Source organism: Sander vitreus, chromosome 11 (genome assembly GCF_031162955.1).
Source record: "Sander vitreus isolate 19-12246 chromosome 11, sanVit1, whole genome shotgun sequence".
NCBI lineage: Eukaryota > Metazoa > Chordata > Actinopteri > Perciformes > Percidae > Sander > Sander vitreus.
The window spans coordinates 21,536,920-21,553,635 of NC_135865.1; the positions used below are offsets into that span (position 1 = coordinate 21,536,920).

Below are 16,716 nucleotides of genomic sequence, written 5' to 3' on the forward strand. Positions count from 1 at the left end.
CTAAGAATTAATTTAATCAAACTTAAAGCACAGGTATGATGAATAAAAATATATATATAAAATATGCCCCAAACATGCATGTGGATGAATTCCGTTATTCATGCACACCTTTGAATATTCTTGAATATTAAGTCGAAAGGCTATCTTGTCAGTTGTTTATGAGGAAGATCACACACTGATATTTGAAAGTAGATATCTGTTTGTTTTGCAAATTCAAAAGCAAGTGAGAATGCAAATCCAGTTGACTTACCCCCAATTTCCACCGGTTGCGGAATGTCTGCGGATCCGCTCCGGAATGGCGGCGGAGTCATTAGGTTTCCATTAAAGTCAATGTGTGTATTTCCACTGACTGCGGAACGGCTGCGTTCTGATTCTGTCCCAGCTCCGGTGGTCCGCAGCCCTCCGGAGCAGATACGCAGAGCTTCTATTTTTGCCGGACGCCGGAGAGCTCCGCATCAATTCAGCACACGGCAGATAGTGCGGAACAGGAAGTCGAGCACAGAAATAAAATAAAACATCCGGTTAATTTTCAAAATAAAACACACCGTGCTCACGGATCATATTTCCCTGCACTACACCTTGAAAACACAGCACAGAGTTGTTTCCCCTCTACTCCTCTGGATGGAAACAAACTGTTGTTGGTTTTGTGGTTCTATTCTACCTGAGTTCGCAAGATCTAGTGGGTCCTCGTGACTTCAGCTGTCAGTCATGGCCGCAGCTGTGCCACAACAAATCTGGACCTGGTGGGTATTGACGGACGGCGGAGCACAGAGCCAATACGCAGCGGAGCCGGTCCGCTGCCGTTCTGCGTTTGGTGGAAATCCAGGGTTAGACTTGGTACTTAAAGGTTTTCTGTTACGTCTCTGACTAAAAGTCTTCATATCACAACCTGATAGACCACATTTGATGTAAAATATTACAAGCTTTTGCATTCTTACAATGGTTATTGATAATTGCACACAAACTGTTAAAACAATTGCAGTGCTTTGCCCACTAATATTGTTCCCAATTGTTGTTTTTATAAATTGCAAAGTGTCCATACTAACTGGGCGTGTGCTCTAGTCAAGAGGTGTTTGTCTGGGCTTGGCCATCCTTCTGGCTTTCTATAAAGGGGTGCTGTACGGATGTCAGGTCCCAAAAGGTCAGGAGACAGTGACATCATTAATGCAAGCCTTTCTGATCAGCTCCATATGGTTCACTTAACAGGAGAAACCAGGTTACTGGCTGCCCCTTTCACTGTTTGTGTCTGAATACAGTTCAAAGGTGCTGTATTGAAGTACTTTTAGCTAAATACGTTTATTTTACACTCAAGCAGTTTACCTGAGCATTGTTTAAGCTTTTATATTTGTGTCAAGCTACACACATTCAGAACTGTGTTCTGGTGATAACACAAGAGGAGACATTTAGATTCTTTTAGAAAAGAGAGAGGGCTGAAAGGAGGGTGTCTTGTCTGGCTTTTCCCTCAGTGTTACTACGCCCGCTCACACACACGCACACATATGCACACACACACACATCTATATACACTCATACATGGTCTTGGGGCAGGAGCAGGAAGTTTTTAACTAGTGGTTTTAATTAGAACACATCTATTTCCTGCTGCCCTTTCTTTCTTCCAAGTATAATTGCTGACAGGTGTTCACTAATTCTCTCCCTAAGCTCAGCCGTTTCTCCCTTTGCTACTTTTCCTCATTTAAGTCAATTTTATTCTGCATTAATTTTCCTTTTTTTCTTTTTGAAAATCATCCACTATTATTATTATTATTATGCTGAAAATCCCAGTCAGTCCGTTGAGAGCTATAAAGTGATTAAGTAATTGCCTGCTTATGTTTTTTTTCTTTTTTTTTTCCGTCATACTAAAAGCTTTGTTGCAAAAACACTGAGTGCACTGTAAATCTGTTTGCACATTGGATTTACAGTGTGTTTGTCAGGGTGTTTCTGCATCAGCAGGTGCTTGTGTGCTCCTGAAACAGTCAAGTCTGTAGCTCTGGATGGGACATTAATTCATTCATGTATGCTCATCTAATCTTGTCCCTCAAACTTTCTCTGTCTTCTTTACACATGCTTTTCTGTGTGCACATTCATATGTCTGTGTTGTAAGCATATGTCTGATTCTCTCCACTCTTGTAAGGCAGCGCAGTAAATCCCTCACTTGTTTATTTTTCTCCCTTTTTTTTATTGATATTAGCACAGGAACCTCCAGACTGATTTGTCGCTAAAAGATGGACTTGCTTGTTTCTCTTTGTGTGGAAATCTTTAGCTCTGCCTTTCTCCTCTCCCCCAACCCTTGTGTGACTGACAGGCCTTATTGGGCTATAACAGGCGGAACTCCCTCCTTTGTCTGAGGACAATTCTCACACAGATTCGGAGCCATGTGCATTCTTTGCCCACCACACTATTTGGTGTGCACTGGGACCGAAAGAATCGCACCCTGTCCCGCTCCTCCTCCTCTACTCCTCCTCCTGTCCCCTCCCCTCATCCCTTTCTCCGCTTCCCCTCTGTGAAATGAACACTTCAGCAGGCCGGAAACATTTAATCTGGCCCCCTTTTGAAGAAAATTAATTGAAACTTGTCCCACTATAGCCTCCTTTCTCTAGCTCCAGCCCTCCCTCCTTCTCTTTTCATGATTGGGTGGTGAAATTGTCAGAGGGCTTGTTTGTAGCGTGGCTTTGAATGGCAAGAAGAGGTGTTATTTCTTCTTTTTTCTTTCTTTTTTTTTTTATTCAGTAGTGAATAATATCTTAAAGGGTCCTAGTTTTGAGAGCCATTGGCAGCTAATGGTTGCTCTATATGCTCTACAGGAACAATCAGCAAGCACTAGTACCTCTTATGCAGTGTAAATCAGGCCCTCAAAAGTGTATAATAGCTGAAGAGGAGAATAAGCAGGACCGAAACATGTAATCGTAGAGGCTAGGAGGCTCTTTAGCCAGCGGTGTCGCATTGAGCTGTCATTTGTTTTCCTCCAGCAGATTCCAAACAGCCTGCTCGGCTCGCCGCGGCCTTGTTGGGGTTTGCGTGGCACAGTGTCGTGATGGTAATCTCTGTGTGTAATATCAGCTAGGTTTCCCCACAACGGGCCATATCTATCTACTTTCCTCTGTCACAGAAATAGGTTTATCTACACCCTCTTTTCACACTCCCTGATCGGACCCCCGCACCCACCCCCCACCCCTTCCTGTGTTCGAAGGAGGGGGGATATTATGCTAAGCCCCCAGCGTTAGTTTTTATGTTGCCATAGCAGCCCTGCTCCCACAGGGTTGTGACCTCAGATGATTACAGTACAAAGCCTATTGGGTCTTGAAAACCTCTTTGAAGATGAAAAGTCTTTGATGGTTTGTATTTATGCAAATCTCTCAGATATGATTTATCCAACTGAGATTGAATGGCGAGATGATTAAAATTGCCCCTATTTTTTATGAAATCCTTCAATGGAGGCCCACTCTTTCAGTTTTGAGAACAAGAGTGCAAGCACATGGGTTGTTTTGCTCTTCATTTAGAAAAATAGCAGTGCTATACCTGAGGTTATTTATATCTGTCTTTCTCCTGGTGTGTCAAAGAGGGAGCGAGAAAAAGGAGAGGAAGGGGGGACATGGAGTTAGACATTTCTGCTCTGAGTTTTTGCGCCCTCTTCTTTTCTTTTTTCCCCCCTTTTTTTTTTTTGACTGGCTTTGAAAGGAAATATCTGACGGAGGGGGCTTTTGTGTGTTTCCAGATGATAGATTTTGGAATTTGGGCTACCCCACTGGCAGTCCAGGGCTAGCTGTGAACTGGTCTGTTGGAAAAAATGTAAATGCTTTGGTCTTCAAAGAATTAAACTTGGTTTTAAAGCCTTACTTAGGTGAGCTTGCATATTAGCAGGAGTCGTGCAGAATAAAGGCCTCAGCAAAGTGTCACATCACAGTCTGATTGTTGCTCAAGTCTCCCTGTTCCCTGCCATGGAGGGGGGGGGACACAAAACAGAATAATGTAGGAGTAAAACGCACTCAAAGACATCCCAAATCTTGTTTCTTCTCTCCTTTTCTGTATTTTGTTTCTTCTTTGGTTTGCCCTGTGTATGCACGTGCTCGTGCGTGCATGTGTGCATTTACATGTGCATACTCTCTCAGGGGAGCACATGCTGTAGTTGTGCGGATCCTGTGAAAGAAGGTAGAGCAGAAGACTTCAGACGAAGGGGGAACCCTGGTGATATTGTAAAATATTTCATTTCACCCGCTTTTGTTGCTGCTCTCCTGTGCTCGCTCTCTCCGCTATTTGAACCCACATAGATGTGTTTTTGAGTAAGGACTGAAACGGCTACAGTGCAGGTAATAAAGGTGTCAAGATTCATACTAAAAGTGAGTTTTTGCACCTTAAGATTTATTTTCTCTCCTCTGTCTCTTACCCCACAGTGGATTTTGAAAGATGTCATATCATTTACGTATTTTTACTGCTTAACATTTTCTTCTCCCAATTTTTGACTCAATAGCTCAGTATCTCAGTGTGAGTTTTCTGTTTTTCTCATTCATATAACTAATAATGCATTGATAAGTCCACTGAGGGTGGCAGCTGCATTTTACCACAATTTCTACAGAGGAGCACACTTGACTTGAACAAAAATACAGTAACAGAATTTTCATTTAAAGATCTGTGCATATTATACAGAATATAACAAATGGATTCAATCCTGATCATAAGTCTGAAATGTATTTTCAAAACAGCAAATGCTGTAGAGAACAGCAGCTGCACCACCAAAGCACAGACATGTTATGAATGGGACGATAATGACTTTACAAAGTAGCGAGAACAAATTAATTCATTGTGATTGTTTGGAGCTTCATTGTTTTCTATTTACAGATACTATGGGTGTTAATGAGTTGTGCATAAGATTGTCCCTGTGTGCTTAGTTTGTTGACAGGTTTCAGCACAACTTGAAAGGACGGGCACTGACAGAACCCATTCGTCTGGTCACCTTTGTGGAAACCGCTGTGGGCCTGCTTAATTTTAAGGTAAATTACAAACAAAACTGCCTGCGTAAGACATTTTGCGGTTTGTCCATTGTTCACTTTTGATTAAAGACTGCATCAGCGAGCGGAGCACTCCACGTGTCCAAAATGAAAGGGTTTCAAAGCTTTTGGACAGTCTCTCAAAATGAGCCTTTTTTGTGTGTCTGTCTGCGTGTGTGTCTCTCTATCCCTCTCCAGACACGCTGATATTTTTTAATTGGAACTGTTTTAATATGATATTGAAAAAAAGTTCTTAATGATATTTTGGCAAGCATCAAAGCAGTTCCTGTTATAGTACAGCACGACCTTCAGCTACATGGGGAAAAGGGCAAGGTTTTGGGCATTTGGGGAGAAACAAGCTGTCCTTCCTCCTTTTGATTTGTCTTTCAGTTTCCCATCCTTATTCTGTGACTGTGGTTGTCAGTGTGTACGTGTGTGTTTTGATGGCAGGGGGTGCCTCTGTGTGCTTTCTTGAGAACACCCTGTATCTTTGCCCAGACTGAACCCCAGGTTACAAGCACGGAAAAAAAAGATTGCTGTGGCACAGCTAGTGGTGGAATTAATTTGGAGGCCAACAAAAGCCAAGAGACACATTCTTATTGTTTCACCACAGACAATCACATTCCAGATTTTTTTCCTCTTCATTCAATAATAATTGTGGCCAGTAGTCTTGTCTTAGCAATTGGACTTGTTATTGTTTGACATTTTTCAGTACAGGTACTTGTATTTCACTGCCATTTAAAAAAGAAAACTAATTTACTGTATTACTACTGTTGGAATATTGGACTATAATTAGATTTACACAGCAGCATTTGTGCCAACATGTCAAACATTTCTCACCCTTTTTACACCTGTGTCACTTTAGTCAGCCTGTATTATACTAATATATATTTTCTCCAGGTGGTTTGTGAGGAAATCCGTCGACTTGCTCCCAGCGCCGGTCTACACCATGACGGCGTAGTGTTTGGCTCTGATGACTTCTGTGCCAGCATAGGTAGCTATTACACCTTCTGCTTAACCGTCTCACAATTTCTTGTCCACAAATGTGCTATTATCTCATTCTTTCTTTCTGGATTTGTGGCAGAGAACATTGTATTGTAAAATATGCCTGTCTGTAAAAGCTTTTCTCAGAGGTCAATCCCCCTTTTTTGACCTACATGATGTGAATGTACACCTATATTTTGTTCTCAAGGTGCCACACGGACTAAAGATGCCAGGGAGCTCCTTTATGCAAGGCAGAAGGTGGTTGTGACCACCAAAGCGTTTGGTCTGCAGGCTATCGACCTGGTCTACATTGACTACAAAGATGTGGAGGGGCTGAGGCGACAGGCCAGAGAGGGAGCTCTCATGGGCTTTACAGGTAAAGATCCTGACCTATCTGGGTCTCAAATCTGCCCCTGTCCCATTTAACTAAGGTCACTTAAAGCTCAACATGTCTGTCCACCCCCAATACCTCTGATTTCTGCAGTTGCATCACATCATTTTGACTTTATGCTTTATGTGTTTCCCATACATTCTTCCCTCTTCCATATGGCACAATAACGGTCTTCCCTCAACTTCCTGTTGCAAGCTGCATTCAGGCAATTCAACATTTCATTTTCTCTCCTTCTATTCTTCTGTTACTCAGTCTTGCTCTTCCTACAGTCCAAGTGAAAATAGGATTCATGAGTTGGTTGATAATTGTTATAAAATGTGGTTTAAAAGTGTGAGGATGCAGACATCTGGCTTTTCATTTGACATCGACATACTTTTATTGTTCATTGTAATGAAGGTATCCCTCAAAAGTGTCTAAACTGGCTGCTTCTTTTTTTTTAGCACTTCAGGTGCTGCTGAAGTGAATAGTGAACAACACTGCCATCCTTAAATGCTTTTCTGACATTTCTGTTATGCCCACCATGAATTGTTTTGTCTCTGTGCACTTCGGTACGTACCTTCTCCTGTGCAAATGTGCGTGTGTGTGCAAGTATGATTAAAAGTAGCGGTAGCATCTATTTTAACAGCGCTCTGTGTGTGTCTGTAGCCAGGCAACGTGTGTGTGTGTGTGTGTCCCGCAGAGTGCATGTAAGAGACCACAGAAGGCAGGACAGTCTGTTCCAACGTGGATATTCCAGTCATTCTTCCTTTGCTGCAGCAAACATATTTATTCTGGTATTTTCATCCCTTGAAGACTGCTCATTTTAAAATCTGATGCATTTCCCACTGTGGTCTGGGTCAACATAAAGGGAAAAAAGTAATAGTAATGTAAATAGTAACAATAGAATGTTTAATTTATTACGTTATAATGTAACGTAATGTCTGGATTGTTTTTCATCGAATGCAAGATCAGTGAAACAGAACAATGTCAGCAATAAGCCAGCTTTCACACTGGAAAGAAATGGATGAATATAGGACTTGACACTTTTTTGGCTCTGTATAAATCCCAGAGCACACTCTCCATGTTGCACTGGCCTAGAGGCACGTTACCTGCACTTCACATCATCAAATCATCTTGTAGGCGAGCTTCTTGCTGTCTTATACGGTGACTTATTTTCCAGATGACCTCATTTGCCACCTCTATTCTCGTGTGTGTGTGTGTGTGTGTGGGGCTATGGCCGTGCAGATTTCTTCCTGATTTATACTGTTTCACTGAACAATTTAACATTTATATTTTTTTTGTTTTAGGGTTCCACAAATGTATGCATATATTACAACCATATAATCTGTTTGTATTTGTTTGAATAAGAATGACTTATCTTCTAACTGGATTAGTGGCTTACAAGCCATGGGCACTCTGTATAATCTTAGTTAGTAGCTATTACTGGCCCGAGTGTGCTTAAGCAATAATACGGTGCAGCCAAGAGCCTCTACCTGTGCTGTAATTGACCTTGGCAGTACCTAAGCCGCATATAGCACCCATTAGCACTGAGCACAGAACATACTGGTGAAACACAAACGCCCGGTGCTGGTACACAGGACAGGCAAGGCAAAATTCTGCAAAACCTTGACGAGTATCAAATCTGTTGGGAAAGAAAGTCATTCATTTTGGGGATTCAATTGTGTGGCATCTTTTCTTTATAAGCACCTTGTTTTATGTGCAGAAAATTTTGTGTTGCTCAATGGTCCTTCAAAAAGTGTTTGCCTCCCAGAAATAGAAAAGGGTTCCACAAAATACTCTGCTTTCAGGGACTGCATTTCACTTCCATCTGCGGGACCCTGCCCATCATTCACCTGAGAGCACTTTGCTAAATAGCAATCCTCCAATGAGATGCCAGCACCACATGGCAGGCTTGGATTGGCTGGAGGGCACGAATGATGCATTTAGGAGAACCAATGGGTTGTAACTGAGGGCACCTGAGTCACCCTGTCTGTTTCTTCGCTCCGTCATTTTCCTGTTGTCGTACACACACACACACACACACACACACACACACACACACACACACACACACACACACACACACACACACACACAGACACCCTCTTTGAGTATATTTAAGCATGCCAATTTCAGTGTGGAAACATGCTCCTGTCTTTAGCCCAGAAGTAAAACAGGTGGCAGAGGAGGGTGTACAGACTAGTCTTGCCTTAATCGGCATAGAATGAAACACACACACACACACACACACACACACACACAGAGAGAGGTGGTTGCATCAAAAGAGATTCACATTATTATTATTATTATTATTATTATTATTACACACACTTACACACTTGTACACATCTCCAGCGTGGCCCTGGGGAGTCCTCAGGCTGTTGGTCCAGAGAGTCCAACAGAAAATGTGCAGTTATAGTCTCTCTGCTTCACACAAACACACATTCATGAATTCGCAGTGGACACACTAACAAGTGCCAAATCATTTTTTGTAGTATGCACATATACCTCAAATGTGTCTATTAATCAGAAGTTGCAAGTCAATGAATTATCTTGTCAGTAGTAATTGTTCAAGCCTTTAACTACAGTGTGTTGATTGTGTAAGTGCTGTGTGTGTTTTTCTGAGATTAACTGGGGTGAGTGAAACTGGATGAAGGGAGTGGGTTCTCTCCTCCCCTTTCCTCTCCTGTCCTCTCCTCCTCTCCCCTTCTCGTCTCTCTTCCTCTCTTGTGGGCAAAATGTTTCGCTCGTGCAGCCCGCCCGCTCGGCCACCTTGAAGGATTTGTTGTCAGCGACAGAGCTAAGCCCTAAAGTGTCCAGTTCCTGCTGGCTGCCGCTGAGCTGTCGTTCTCACCAGACGTTTCATAACCTTAACTTATCACTACAAGTTTGATCTGCAAATGTACACAGGATTATGTCTGTGGCGTTAGCCCACATTTAACTGAGAAGGAGTGGGAGCAGGAGGGTGGGGGATTCTGTCAGACAGAGCCTTAACTCCATGTTAGGCTTGTGTTTCAGTTGGATATAAGATGTCATTTCTGAAAGGTATGCAACCACTGACGATGAACATTTATAGAAATTGCACAGAAGCAATATAAAATGTCTTCTTCAGATTTACTTACAGAATATTTTTCGTAAGGATGGTTAAAGTAAGTTTAGTAACATGGTTATAAATTATAATACTTGGTCTACATGTATTGTCTTATTTTATATGATTTTCTTGGCAATTTGTAATGATTCACTTGACTGTATGTCTGCTTAGACTCTGTCAGGTTGTTCTATCGTCGTCAGTATTCTGTTCATGACGACTTCTTGACGTCACATAAAGTCTAATTAAGTGTTCGGTGAAGTTTCTGTTTGACAGCAGGGCTGCAAGCAGAAGGTAGACACTTGATGTCCTTCATGGTGCACAGCGTCTTCTGGTCCTGTGCTGGCCCTCTGACTCACCTAATTGCCATACTGACCCATAAACACATTTAGTCTTCTGCATTTCATGTTTCTCCTGTCTCATTGCCTCTCTGTGTTGTATCAATAGTCAGACTTCTTATGTTTCCATCCATGCCGCTGTTTGCTTAACAGTTTCCATTAAAAAATATATATTTTCTGTTATAATCAGGGAGGATAATTGGCACAAACTGTGTTATTGACAGCTCTGTGCAGTAAAAACATTGTTTTTTAGCACAAATGGCTATTGTATTTAATTTAATTTGAATCCACAGCAAGCCCGCTGTTATCATTAGAATATTTCACTTTCTTTCTGTGTTTGTTTTTGTGTGCGCAGGTAAGCAGGTTATCCACCCAGGGCAGGTCCAGGCTGTGCAGGAAGAGTTCTCCCCCAGTCAAGAGAGGGTCCAGTGGGCCAAAGAGCTCATTGCTGCTTTTGACCAACACCAAAAGGAGGGAAAGGTAACGTTAACATCCTCTGCCAAAAGTAAAATCACATGTTTTTACAGTAAAAATCCTCTTTCATGTTAAAGGGGTTTGGTCTAAATATGGTAACCATGGCTCATTGCTGAGACAATTCAGGAATGTAGCCTGAAAGTGTGTACTTAAAAGGAGTTATAAATCAATGGTAAAGTATGACTTGACAGATGGTTGTATGCAAGTGCAAAATTAACAAATAATTCAAAAGGCACACTGCACTCTCTTAAAGTTTCTCTAGTTTGTTAGCATTTGTTCTGGTTGTATTCCTAATATTCCAGTAATTTGCTTCAGGCTTCAATCTCATTTAAATGTCACTTTTTGTTCTTAAACAGACAAATGCATTTTTCCAAAATCAGTTAAAAGATACTCTAACTTCACAAAACACTTTTAAAAATCCTTTACAAAATTAAGAAGAGGGGATAAACCAGGGGAATACTTTTATACAAAACTTTCTGAAATGTATGTCTCCAACATGTCACAATATCTGTGACTGTGTTGAAATGACAGGAGTCTTTCTCTGCTCTGAGACTCTGACTGATCCTTTTGTGTACCCTCTCACACACCTCTGTAGTTCCAGAGAATACTGTACACCCCTGGGTGACTCTCAGAGACTAGGAGATGGGGTGTGGGGGGGTTGGGGCCAATTAAGTGTACAATATTATTGTTCCTAATTTAGTGCATGGTTGGATCCTGTGTGTTGAGCTCTGTGGGCTATCTGCTGAGGTAATACACAATCTGCCCACACCTCTCTCCCTGCCAGGGCTGCTCCTACTAAGCATCGCCCGAGGGATTCATATCCTACCCATCCCTCTGTGTGTGTGTGTGTGTGCGTGGCGAGCAGGGTCAGTCCCTTTGTATCCCAACACGACAGGTGCTTGTTCTTCATAATTCTCACCTCCAGCTATTGACTGCATTTTTTTCTGACTTGAGGTTGTTGTTTTTTGAAAGTAGTATTTTATACCAAAAGACTCTTTTTAATGTTTCACTTGCCTGTGTATGTCTACTTAAGCTGCTTGCTACATTTTCTTCTGTTTGCTGTAATTGATGACTTTGTTTAGTATTAATTATTACAGATTAAAAACGGCATAAAAAGGTTGAAAAACACTTTATGCTGTATCCCCATACACACAAAATATGTATTGTAATGGCTCATAAAGTGACATGTTATGTTTTTTTGTACAGTAATGTACATTCCTGCATCTGTAAACACCATCCATCTGAGAGAGTGCATTTCACTGCATACGTCTGGTCTAATGTTTCTCTTTCTGCCTCTTATTGTAAACCTGTTCAGGGAGCGTTCACCTACCGCGGCAGCATGATTGACATGCCCTCGGTGAAGCAGGCACAGAACATCATAACGCTCTCCATCGAGGTGCCAGAGAAATAAAACAACCGGTGGGAAGAAACGGGAGGAACCGCTGAACTAAACCCTGACAAGAGAAGGAAACTGGAACTGTTGCAGGTTTCATGACAAAAATAGCACTTCAAAACCTTATGAACTATGTTGCCTGACGTAAGTGGATGGTGGAAATTGTATTTTTAATTTAAGTTTTTAATAATTGTTGAAAGTTTTTGATTAAATTACTTTGTTTGTGGTAGCAGTTGCAGAGAAGATTTACTTTTGCTGCGGTGGTCCAGTTTTGTTGAGGATGATTTTGACAATATATGAAATCTGCACATTGCAAGTAGCAGCAGCAAATATCTGCCTCTCAACGAGTGTTGACGACTACTGCCCTGTGTGGCCACTTTCTTGGCACACTCTGCAGTGTGTGCGCCATCATGTCATTCTCCAGTGTGTGTGCCCATGCCTCCCATCTCTCCTAGGTCATGATGAATGCTCTCCCATCTCCACGGTCCAGGCAGCTGGGCGAAAGGGTAAACAAACACAACAAGCCACTGTTGTGGATCTATTCATTAGGCCCCAGTCTTCCAGTCAGGCCTCAGCCCCCTGCCCAGGGCCTGACTCACAAACATCAAAGTCTTTCTCACTTAAAAAAACACAGATGGAAGTGCGTAAACTCGCGATTTAGCCTTTTTTGTGTCGGTCTCCTTAGTAAAGACATGGATCCTGTGGTCTTGATGGAGAAGGCGTGTGGCGTCAGACACACCATGACCTGTACAAAAAATAAACACTGCATACATGCACATGCTGCGGCAGTATTCTTTACCTGATCTCTCATTTAACACTAAGAGTTAAATTTGGATGTTCAGCTATATTGTTTCCAGATTAAATTCACCGTTTTTTTTTTTTTTTTTTTAAATCGGCATCTTAAAAAAAAAAAAAAAAAATGAATTTCCTGACTTTGATAAAAATGAACTCCTAAACAAGTTCAGTAAAGTCGTTTGTCGTGCTGTCAGAAATAAAAGTACAATGGGGCTTTGTGGAGCGCTTGTGAACGTCTGACTTCCAGAGACGGTGAAGTGGGTGTGATCTTCGAGTGAAACAGATTAGTGGCCATGTTGTTCCAGCAGACCAGGACCGAGGCTTTGTCTCTCTGACTGTGGATGGGAGGATAATTGCGGGGGTGTTGAATGGTTAATAGTGCCATTGGTGACCATGGTAATGAAAGGCACCATACCTCCCCTACCCCACCTCATCCACTCATCTCTCTCTCTCTCTCTCTCTCTCTCTCTCTCTCTCTGTCTCTCTCTCTCTGTCTCTCTCTCTCTGTCTCTCTCTCTGTCTGTCTCTCTCTCTGTCTCTCTAGTACTGTATGATCTATTGTGTCTAGGGCAGGTCTGTGGTCTTTGCCAGGCCAGGCCAGACAAAAAGATCGAAACCACTCCTGCGCCCAGCCAAAGACCCGAACAGTAAGCTGTCTCTTTGGCATTTGGCCACATATTTCCCTCACCCCTGGCTCACTTTTTCTGACGGGAATTCACATTCAGCTTGTTTGTTTGTTTTCACCCAATCTACCATTATACCCTGAGGTTGGTGGACAAAACCAATATTATGTATGACTTCCTTTAAACAAATAGAGGAACATTATAGAGCCATTTTGTGAGGCCCTGCAGATCTTTAAAAATAGATGTCGGACCAGCCGCATCTTCATCTTGATACTTGGTATAATATAAAAAAAAGAGGTGTTTCTTCGACTTGTCAGTTACAGAATTTGTAGACTGTGAGTAGCCTGTACTGATTGCTTCAATCATATTGTATCTTATTTTGGGGTTATGTCATTAACATGGGTTATGCAGATGATTTTGATCAAACTTTGAAACACTTTAACATTGATTATTTTAAAGATGTATTCATTTGTCATTTGTTGTAGCTAAATTGTGTCCTAATCCCATCAGAAATGAATGCAGAAAAAGTTGCAGAATGTTTTCTTGAAACAAATTTTCAAATAAAGAGCTGTTTGACAGCTTCATTTAAAGTGTGATGCTAATTATTGTCTCCATCAATACATGTTAAAATTAAAGAAGGTTATCAGTGTACGATCGGGTGTTTTCTTCACATTAATTGGAACATTTACGGCTTTAAGATGAAATTTAAATTTTGAACGTTTTGTCCTCTCAAATGTTGAATAAAACAGCTTTGACTGTCCCTATTGAGCCAGTAGAACATGCAGCATAATATGCTGCAGAAAGTCATTAGACACACCATGTGACTTTAGTGGCGAAGGAGGCCACTCTGATGGGACAACTTGGCTTTTCCGAGCTGCTCTGCACCAACAGGTGTCCCCACAGACAGGAAGGAGGATCTCTAAGCAGAGGAAGCAGCGCAGGGCATCATGCAGAGACGGGCAAAAAGGGCAACTCTTCTTTGGATGATCAGGAAACAATTTGGCCAGTTTACATATATTCTAACAAAACGCAACATCCCTTAAGTGTTTGTTGTTTGGTTGCCACAAAATCATGCTCTTATGTGATATTCCCACTAACACTCACACTTTATCAGCCCTCCCCCTTTCTGATTGAAGGCAAAACCAACGATGTCCTTTTGGTCTTTATGGAGCTCGTTTTGCTCAGCTTTCATTGCTCTTTGACCACTTTGGAGTTCAATAACATTTTGGAATGAAAAAGCAAAAAGATTCCAGTGACATCTCTGTAGATGCATCCCTGTCTGCGTCCGCTGTGTAATGCTACATGACATTTCTATTATGTGTGGAACTGATATAATCTTCCCAGTCCTCTCGGCAGTTTTATTTAAATACATCTCTCTGGTATTCCCTGAGAGAGTAAATTACAATTAACACGATTATAACCTCACAAAATGGTGACGGGAATCAATTAGGCTGCGAGCAGTATTTCATAGCCCGGTAATGTGTTGGTCGAGATTGCTTTCATAAATTATGAGGGACAGCGCAGGCGGAGAAAATGCATGTATGCAAAACACTGTCAGAGGAAAATTAAAACGAAATGTTTTACATATTTTTCCATTAATCTAAATGGGACCCGTGTGGCAAAGATGGTTTTATTCTAATTCCCCGCCCGGGGATGCTCAAATAATGACTTGATGTTTTAATAGACTTCTAATGACAATATATGACAAAGTAATTGCAGTAAAAGATTATTCCCAAGCAATAAAATACCTCGTTATTGTAGCTGCAGCACAGTTTCAGAAGTGAAGATGTCTTGAAATGTAACGAGTGCAGAGCTGATCAACATAAAGCATTTAGTGTAAGCTAATTAACTCTGTTTCAATATTTAAATTAAATTGTGACAGAACTATTAACAGTCACTTCATAATTTTCAGGATATCCCAGCCCTGAGGCAGACGACAAAATGTTTTTAATAATCAATTATTGCTTTCAAAAATAAGAAGAAAACGGATTTAAATTCGAAAAGAAATGAGTTCGTTTACTTTCTTTTGAGAGAAGCATTCTGGGTTTGTAGAATGTAAAATAATGCAGCTGCATAAAACTGATTGCACCTTTGCAATTTAAGACAACTAATCAAAAGTAAAAATAAAAGGCGGATTAATTGAAAAGCATAATCTGGTAATAAAATCGTACAACCTTTACTTATATTTCTCTTGTTTTGGTCATTTTCAGTGACATAATGCAAGGCTTTCAGGGTTTTCATTCAGTATTATCTGCAACTTTATTCTGAATGCAAACGCATAATCGAAGAATATTTGTTCGATATTTTTCTCAAAAGCAGCACAAAAAGCATTCCCTCTCTTTTAAAACGCAGAGGCTTTTATTTAACCACTGATGACAGGCGCTTGTCCAGCCTCCTTTTTCCCCCCTTCCCAGTGCGTTTGCATGATATGAAATTCACAGTGCTGCCTGAGTGATCTGGCACATGTGGACCATTACTAACTTCATTTGAGCAGACCTTTTGTCAGAGTGTCCCCGTCAGCAAGGCAGTCCGATGGGACGGGGCGGCTGGCAGGAATCGGGATGGGACCACAGATGCAGAATCCCAATTTTTTTTTTTCACCTTGATATTGTGACATACATTTTTTTTATGCAGTAGCCTACTACAAAAACACCCCCAATAGGTCTCATGTAAAGATAAATATTAATTTTCTAAACAACATACATTTTCACTACAGTTGATTTCAGGCTATAGGTGGGACTTTATTTGCCCTTAGTCAATAATTAACACACCAGACAGGTATAAATATCATAGTGCTGTAGCTGCAGCCCACCTGCAATAGGTCTATCATAAAGGTGATGGGCGGGGAGGCGTCTGGTTCTGTAATTTAAGCCACCACGCAGGCCTCAATATGTTTCAAGGCTTCTCCATGCTTCTTGCGGAGTTTAGTTCTTAGAGGTCCGTGTTAAAGTCCAGGCTGCCCGGGGAGTGTTTACCTGGCGGGTTAATATCATCTGCAGTTGGTAAAGAAAAGTAATGTAACAGAAATGAAACCGACTTCAGGCTGGCAACATCTTACCCTCAGAGGTGATGTCTCCTGTATGCACATTAGGTGTTGTCCCACAAAAAAGTAGTTCAATTCTAGTCTGATTTACTTTTTAAAATGTAGGTTAAAAAAAAAATTGTTAGGTGACTTTACCTTCTTCCTCAGCCCTCCTCCTGGCCTGACTCCCCCCAGACTCCCTTCTCCTTAACGGGCTCGGATCAAAGGCTGCGCGGCCCCGGCGGAGACCACTAAAACCCGCCCGCTTTGTCTGCTGTTGCCAGGAGTGAGGAAGGGTGTCGGGGGGGGGTAGAGGCTGGCATGGAAATGAGACTCGTTACAGAGCGACAAAAAGTCCCTGCAACTTTTTCGTTTTGTACCGCAAAAGTCCATCTGTCGTCATATCTCAACTCTCTCAAGTTCCCTTAAATGTGTGACTTAAACTTCACTGCAAAACAAGTTTGTTATTTCCCACTTTATATCACGTGGGTGACAGCAGCATATCTGCATATTAATGTTAGAGTACAAACAAAAACCTGTCATGTATGTCAGAATGTACTTATTTCTGATTCACACCTTAAATTAAAAAGGGGACGGATGGATGTCTAAAGGCGATTTTGGCGTTAAACACTCGCATTTATGTCACA

The 16,716-nt window shown here is 41.5% G+C and overlaps 1 protein-coding gene and 1 long non-coding RNA gene across 2 annotated transcripts in view; one reads left to right on the forward strand and one right to left on the reverse strand.

Annotated features, from left to right (window-relative positions):
• The window catches only part of clybl (citrate lyase beta like), a 57,439-nt gene extending 44,118 nt beyond the window's left edge, over positions 1–13,321 (forward strand). Inside the window, exons 4-8 of the mRNA XM_078262336.1 lie at positions 4,884–4,985; positions 5,883–5,976; positions 6,175–6,342; positions 10,118–10,242; positions 11,552–13,321. Of these exons, the coding sequence (XP_078118462.1) occupies positions 4,884–4,985; positions 5,883–5,976; positions 6,175–6,342; positions 10,118–10,242; positions 11,552–11,647 (585 nt within the window). The 3' untranslated portion in view covers positions 11,648–13,321. The remainder of the gene's footprint in view (positions 1–4,883; positions 4,986–5,882; positions 5,977–6,174; positions 6,343–10,117; positions 10,243–11,551) is intronic.
• A 2,535-nt stretch (positions 13,322–15,856) lies between these two features.
• Positions 15,857–16,438, reverse strand: LOC144525775 (uncharacterized). Its single transcript, XR_013502708.1, has 2 exons — positions 16,226–16,438; positions 15,857–16,040 (listed from the first exon to the last, which is right to left on the reverse strand). It is a non-coding gene; the product is annotated as an uncharacterized LOC144525775 (long non-coding RNA).
• Positions 16,439–16,716: the final 278 nt, after the last annotated feature.